At 36.7% G+C, this 7,236-nt stretch overlaps 1 protein-coding gene across 2 annotated transcripts in view; it reads left to right on the top strand.

Moving 5' to 3' along the window:
- The window catches only part of LOC106878410 (solute carrier organic anion transporter family member 2A1), a 112,541-nt gene that overhangs the window by 58,488 nt on the left and 46,817 nt on the right, over positions 1–7,236 (top strand). For both annotated transcript variants that reach the window (XM_014927618.2, XM_052976333.1), the window contains one exon: positions 5,118–5,204. In XM_014927618.2, the coding sequence (XP_014783104.1) occupies positions 5,118–5,204 (87 nt within the window). The remainder of the gene's footprint in view (positions 1–5,117; positions 5,205–7,236) is intronic.

Here is a 7,236-nt window from a genome sequence, read left to right as displayed (position 1 = left end):
TGTTCATCTAGAACTACGTTAACCCCCCACCCCACTTTTTAAAAAAGATATTGAAGACTGATTTCAGGGCCACTTAGCTACTATCTTTGTCATGTCAAGCGACCACTGTAGCCTAACATTCAGATTGCTACAGATATTATCTTGTTTAAATGGAGCAAAGTGGCTGGAGAGAGAAGGTTTATAAGAAAAAATCGCGCCCGTGTATGTGTATCTGTGTGTGTGTGCGCGCGCGTGTGTGTGCGTGTGCGTGTGCGCGTGTGTGTGCGTGTGTGTGTATGTGTGTGTGTGTTTCTCTAGAACACGGTGGTGACACAAGGTCGACGTGTTTTAGTGTAAACGTAGGTCAAACATAAATTATCTGTTGCTTGTCTGTCGTTTGATTCAACGAATGTCGATTTAGTAGTGATTAAAACAAGATCCGGCTCTTAACGTTCTAAGTTCTAATCCCGCCGTGGTCTACTTTGCCTTTCATCCCTTTGGGGGTCAATAAAATAAAGTACAAGGCATGTAATGAAGTCGATGATACAGACTAACTCCTTCTCCTCGAGCAAAATGCTTAGCCGCACTCCTTCTAGCTCTTTGTGTACTGAATTCAAATTCCGCCAAGATCGAGTTTGACTTTCTTCTTTTCGGGATTGATAAAATAAATACCAGTTGACTAACCCCTTAAAATTGCTGGCTTTGTACCAAAATTTGAAGCCATTAACAGAGGGTACTTTTATGAAATCATTTGACCTGCTAAAACTAGTAGCAGTATTACCTTGAATAATACTCTAATGAAAGACATACCTCACAATGGTGATCATAGCTACACAAAGTCGAATGATGATGGCTAAAACGTCATTTTATAGTGACCATCATTATGTGTGATACCGTACAAAGGAACGACAAAAACAAAAAGATACTTATGGTTAGAATACCTTCCATCACAGACCTGCTCAAGTAGGATTGACCTAAATAACAACATCAAGGACATCAACCACGAATCAATACAAGCCAGTGAGGAAAGCTTTATATGGTCCATCGTTCTGCTAGAAATAATTACTAATTTAACTTACATCACACCTTAATTTACTTACTCAAGTCCTTCACTCTTTATGGAACAAAGACAATCAACTTTTCTTCACTGTTCTTGACTGTCTTTTTCTCTTCCAGGTCTTGTCAATTTTGCATCTGTAACTTTGCTTTCTAGGTAGGGGTGTTGGTCCTATCTAATTCCATTGTTACCTCCGAGAAGGGGTGATCCATATTAGTCTGGCCTCTGTCCTTTGACCAGTCCAGCATGGGAGGCTCTACCAGATGCTTGTGCTCTACTGACATAGCTCTCAGGGTCATTGAGGCACACAAGCCACTACATTGTGACAAGGACTGGACCTTGTGATGGATATCACATCTTACTATCTTAAATAAAGAATGGTCACATTAAATATTACAGTCCTAATTCCATTCTGTTTCGCCTAACATGCCTGCAAAAAATTCTCAAGATAGTTTGGAAAGATAAAATTCCTAATACCACTGTACTAGGAGGAGCTAATATGTCAAACATATTAACATTCTGGCAGAATCGTTAGCATACTGGCCTAAATGCTTACTGGTATTTCATCTGTCTTTACGTTCTGAGTTCAAAATCTACCGAGGTCAACTTTGTCTTTCATCCTTTTGAGCCAATAAAATAAATACAAGTTAAACAGGGAGTGGGATGATACCATCAACTTAAAGAGTTGCTGGCATAGTACCAAAATGTAAAACCAGTATTAATGTGAGAGATTAAACTCCAGTGTTTATCAATTGCTTGTAAACATTGAAGCTTATCCCCAGATTTAACATGAATATCAAAACCTTGCTTTATTTCATACACCCTCTCGACCTCCCCATACGTTAGGCATTTGAGAAAGAACTGAAACAATGCAAAATAAAATGTACTGCCCAAGAAACTCAAGATCTGTAGTGAATTCGAACTTATGCCAGGAGCCTCTGTGTGGTGGCCTGATGTGCTAGAAGTAGCAGTCAAAATATTCCCTATCACCTTAAAATAGGAAAGAATACATTGGATAATAGAGTCTTGTATGCAGAAAGTGTGAAATAAAAGATGGAATGATCATGACTGGACTAGTCTTTCGTCACAGACCTGCTCGACCAATGTTGATTCAGGATTAAACAGCAGAAACAACAAAATGTTTTTGTATCGGGGTTAATGAGGCATTAACCTTCACATGGTCATTCTAATTGCTAGAAATAGCCAAATTTCTCTCAGATTACATCATAGTGGCTTAAAGAAGAATGCATTAGACAACATAATCTCAAGAGTGCTCGTGCACATACACACACACACACACATGTACATGCATATGCACAGACATACTCACTCACTCTCTCACACACACACACTCACACACACCCATTCAACTTTTACATGCTGTCTCTACTTGCTAGAAATATCAGCCAAATCTCCCTCAACTCACACCTTAGTGTCTCAAAGAAGACTATGTTGAACGATGTAATCCCAAACACACACACAAAATACAGGATGGTTGTAGCTGGAATATCATAGGGTTTCCCCTTCAAAGCTCACCAAACTATAACTCCTTACATACAAATCTATGAGGGAGCTTCTATATGAGTGCTCAACTGATTTGAACAGTAACCAAATTTCTCCTAAAATCACACCATATAAGCACATTGGATAATGTAGCCTGTAGTAAACTAAGTGTAGTGAAAATGATGGGGTGGTCATAACTGGAATGCTTTTAATGACTGGAACTAAATGATGAATTAGCAGAATCATTGAAATGAAGGCTTTCAGTGTATGTCGATTTTCTGTGTTCAGAGTTCAAATCTTCCTGAGGCAAGTTTGCCTTTCATCCTTTTGGCAGTTGATAAAATTAAATACAAATCTAAGATGCTGGTAGTTTTGTGGAATTGTCAGGATGCCAGATGAAGTGCCTTGTGGTATTTCTTCTGGTTCTTTGTGTTCTGAGTTCTTGGGTGACAGATGTAATCTAATCCGGTTTAACATCACCCCTTGGTCCTTGAGTACCCTTCAGTGGTACCCTCCGTTGTAAACATTTGTACTAGGTCACCAGTTGGAGGATAATGCCCTCTCTTCCTCCTTCTTGTCATCAAGACATGCACACTCCCGAAGAAATAAAGCTTCAGGAAGGCTACAGCTACCCATCTCCACTCTGACGAAATGTTGAAAGACTTCTTAATTCACTTTACACATTTACACATCAGCAGTAGCAGAAACAGTAATAACAACAGCAGTAACAATAACCTTCAATGTATCATAATCCAAGGTGATATGCGAGACATGAGTTACAGAACCATTTTGAAAGGGCAACAAAGATACCAAAGAATATCTAGAGTGGATGGGGGTTGGGTGGGGCTGTTGTAAAGGTCATGTATTGTTTGTTTAAAGATGGATATTTACACTAGCACCTTACATATGTCCACCCAATATGGTACAGGGACTAACACAGACTAACATTTATGTTATGTTATCTAAAGATGGTATCTGCATTAAAATAAAATCAATAGCAAAACAATAAGCTTAGTATTCGCAGAAGACGTCATTGTTGTGGTTGTTATTAATTTAATTGTTGTTGTTGTTGTTGCTCATGTCTGCCCTGATCAACCAATCAAAAAGCTCTCCCTGTCATAACCAATTTCACTTTAGTATATCAAAGAACTTTCATTACCAAAACTGTCCATTGGTTTCAAGTAACCATAGATATTAGTGGCATTGACTTTTGTCCTTCATGTCTCCGAAGACGACCAGATTAGTAGCTCCTGGAGTAGTTTATTATGTTAATATTGAGATAACTTTCATGGTTACAGTGGAGCCATTTTATAGCCAAGTTAAGTTAGAATCCTATTAGACTCTTGCTTTCCCCGCAGCCTGATAATTTCTGACTCTCTGATAATTTCTGACTCTCTGATAATTTCTGACTCTCTGATAATTTCTGAGTCTGATAATTTCTGACTCTCTGATAATTTCTGATTCTGAGTGTCATACTCCAGAATGCACAACACTATGCCACAGCAAGCAAGATGTTCCCAAGTACACTTTTTCAAGTTTGTTTTGCGGGTGCCTTTGTATTTCTTCTTTGGTCCACCCCAAAACTGTGAGCCATCTGCAAGTTTTCCAAAGAAATTTTATTTCAGGAGTCTGGAGTCAGGCATGTAAACTCCACTTTAGCTGGAATTTACTTAGGAAAGTGGAGGCGCAATGGCCCAGTGGTTAGGGCAGTGGACTCGCTGTCATAGGATCGTGGTTTCGATTCCCAGACCGGGTGTTGTGAGTGTTTATTGAGCGAAAACACCTAAAGCTCCACGAGGCTCCGGCAGGGGATGGTGACGAACCCTGCTGTACTCTTTCACCACAACTTTCTCTCACTCTTACTTCCTGTTTCTGTTGTGCCTGTAATTCAAAGGGTCAGCCTTGTCACACTGTGTCACACTGAATCTCCCCGAGAACTAAGTTAAGGGTACACGTGTCTGTGGAGTGCTCAGCCACTTGCATGTTAATTTCACGAGCAGGCTGTTCCGTTGATCGGATCAACTGGAACCCTCGACATCGTAAGCAACGGAGTGCCAACAACAACTTAGGAAAGCATATATGTTTGATATATTGGTTTCAAATTTGGCACAAGGCCAGCAATTTGGGGGTAATGGAGTAAGTCGATTATTGATATCAAATCTTATCCTTTTGCTACCCTATTTATGTTGAAATACATGACCTATATTTCAATTAATTCTGAAAATTCTACAGAATTTAGTAAAATAGCTTTGTCATGATTAAGCTGGTCTCTGGAACATAAATTAACACAAAATTTGATGAAGGTTTTATATTACTTTGAAGCAAGCAGTTTGTGTTATTTGGTATCAAAAGTGTTAAGACATACATGATTGGCAAATTATTATAATAAAGCTTGAAAAAATAGTGGTTTTAAGGAAAATATTTATTACATAGAGACACCTGAAATTACACTCGTATAATTTAGACATACCTCTGAATACAAAGCAAATTAACTGACATACCTGTGGTTGATGTTATATTAAGCATTTTTCCTTTTATTATTTAATTCTTTGTTTATTGTTCCATTTTCACTATTTAGGTTTCATATTCTGTTTTGAGCTGATGGGTCCTGGATTAGCATTTGGACTTGGAGCAATTGTCTCGAAGATACCTGTAGATTTAATAGGTATGTATTACTTATAATCTTCACCCCAGCCCATTTCACTTTGTCAGTCTGACCACTGACCCCACTTCACACCTCACTTTTTGCATTGTTTCACTCACCCCACTAACACCATCTCAATTCTAACATTTATTTTCTCACTACTACCTTCTCTTTAGGTGAAGCCATGTGGCTCAGTGGTTTGGGTATTCAGTTCACAATTGTAAGGTTGTGAGTTTGATTCCTGGTAGTGCATTGTGTCCTTGAGCAAGGCACTTTATTTGCTGTTACTCCAGTTCACTCAGCTGGCAAAAATGAGTAGTATCTGTAATTGAAAGGGCTAGCCTTGTCACATTCTTTGTCTTGCTGAATCTCCCAGAGAACTACATTAAGATTATGCATGTCTGTGGAGTGCTCAGCCATTTGCAAGTTAATTTCATGAGTAGGCTGTTCCGTTTATCAGATCATCTGAAACCCTCCCCATCATAGCCAACTAAGTGCCAGTTATGATGGTGAGTTACTTTGTCATCAGATAAGTTTGTGTAGTGTAATATAAGTTTTGTGCAAGCATAATTTATTTTACCTACTTTAATGGTTGTACATAGCTTGATATGGCATGGTTATGGTAATATCTAATATGGGAAAATGTGATATCCAGCATAGTATTCCATGTTATTGCAGGGTATAGCATGTGGTAAGGTAATGGTAAAGTGTGGTATATGGTAAAATATGGAATGATAATGATAAAATAAAGTATGGTAAAATATAGAATATAGCACCATTGTAATAGTGTAGTCTTTGAAATACAACATCAGCAGAACTGGACAGGTTAGCATGGATAGCATTATGATGGACAGCAGTTGGTAAGTGAAAAGGTGTATGGCCAAAGAACAGCTGGCATAGAACAGTTGAGGGTGAGAAGAGGGAAATAGATGTTATATAGGGTAAGGTATAGGGAGTTCATAAAGACTTGTCTGAATGATGTTGAATAAAAACTGGTCTGAATGGTGCTGAATAAAGACTGGTCTGAATGGTGCTGAATAAAGACTGGTCTAGATGTTGTTGAATCAGCAAAGCCTTATTTCTCAGAAGATGAGTACTAAAAAATGATTTTTAATGGGAAGATAAAATATATCCTGTTGAATGACTTGGTATATTGTATGATGTTGGTAAGTTATCATATATATTCTGGTAATCATAAAATCATATAAGACAGATTTACATACTTATATAATATAGTGTATAACAGCATAGCATGGTGTTAATATGTGGTATATGATGGGGTATGGCGTGGAAAATGTGGAATACGTTATGGAAATAGTAATAACTAAAACATGGTGAAAGAATAACACAGAAAAGTTACACTCAGGCAGAACATAGTTAAGCTTTATATATATATATATATGTGTGTGTGTGTGTGTGTGTGTGTGTGTATATATATATATATATATATATATATATATATATGTGTGTGTGTGTGTGTGTGTGTGTGTGTGTGTGTATATACATACATATATATATATAATATAGATGTGATTACAATTAATTAACATGTCTTTGATTAATCAATCAATCGATTACACAGTCAGTTGACTTCAATTTTAACAACAACAATAAACAAATGAACAAGGAGAAAAAGGAAAAATACAAAAGCAAAATGAATAACTAAAATAAAATTTTAAAAACACAAGAACAAGAACAACAATATACATTCTCTTTTCATTTAATTTTATATTAACTTTTAATTTTCTTTAATTGAAAAAAAATCATTTTATCTTTAAAATCACATTTTTGTCCAAAACTGTAGACTTCAATTAGACACTATATAGGTTGGTGCCAATATGCTAGCTTAGCGCTATCGAACAAGCAAATAGCTCTTAGGTACACACATTATGTGTTTACAATGAACAAAAGCCAAATAAAAAATGCTTTTACTACAATTTTTGTTTGTATTTTTGTTATTTTTTGCTTAATGATTTTACATATATATATATGATATACACAATATACATATATACAATATATTTATATGTGCATATATGTATATAATATATAT

Source organism: Octopus bimaculoides, chromosome 24 (assembly GCF_001194135.2).
Source record: "Octopus bimaculoides isolate UCB-OBI-ISO-001 chromosome 24, ASM119413v2, whole genome shotgun sequence".
In the NCBI taxonomy this organism is placed as follows: Eukaryota; Metazoa; Mollusca; class Cephalopoda; order Octopoda; family Octopodidae; genus Octopus; species Octopus bimaculoides.
This window is presented reverse-complemented; position numbering and strand designations above follow the sequence as displayed.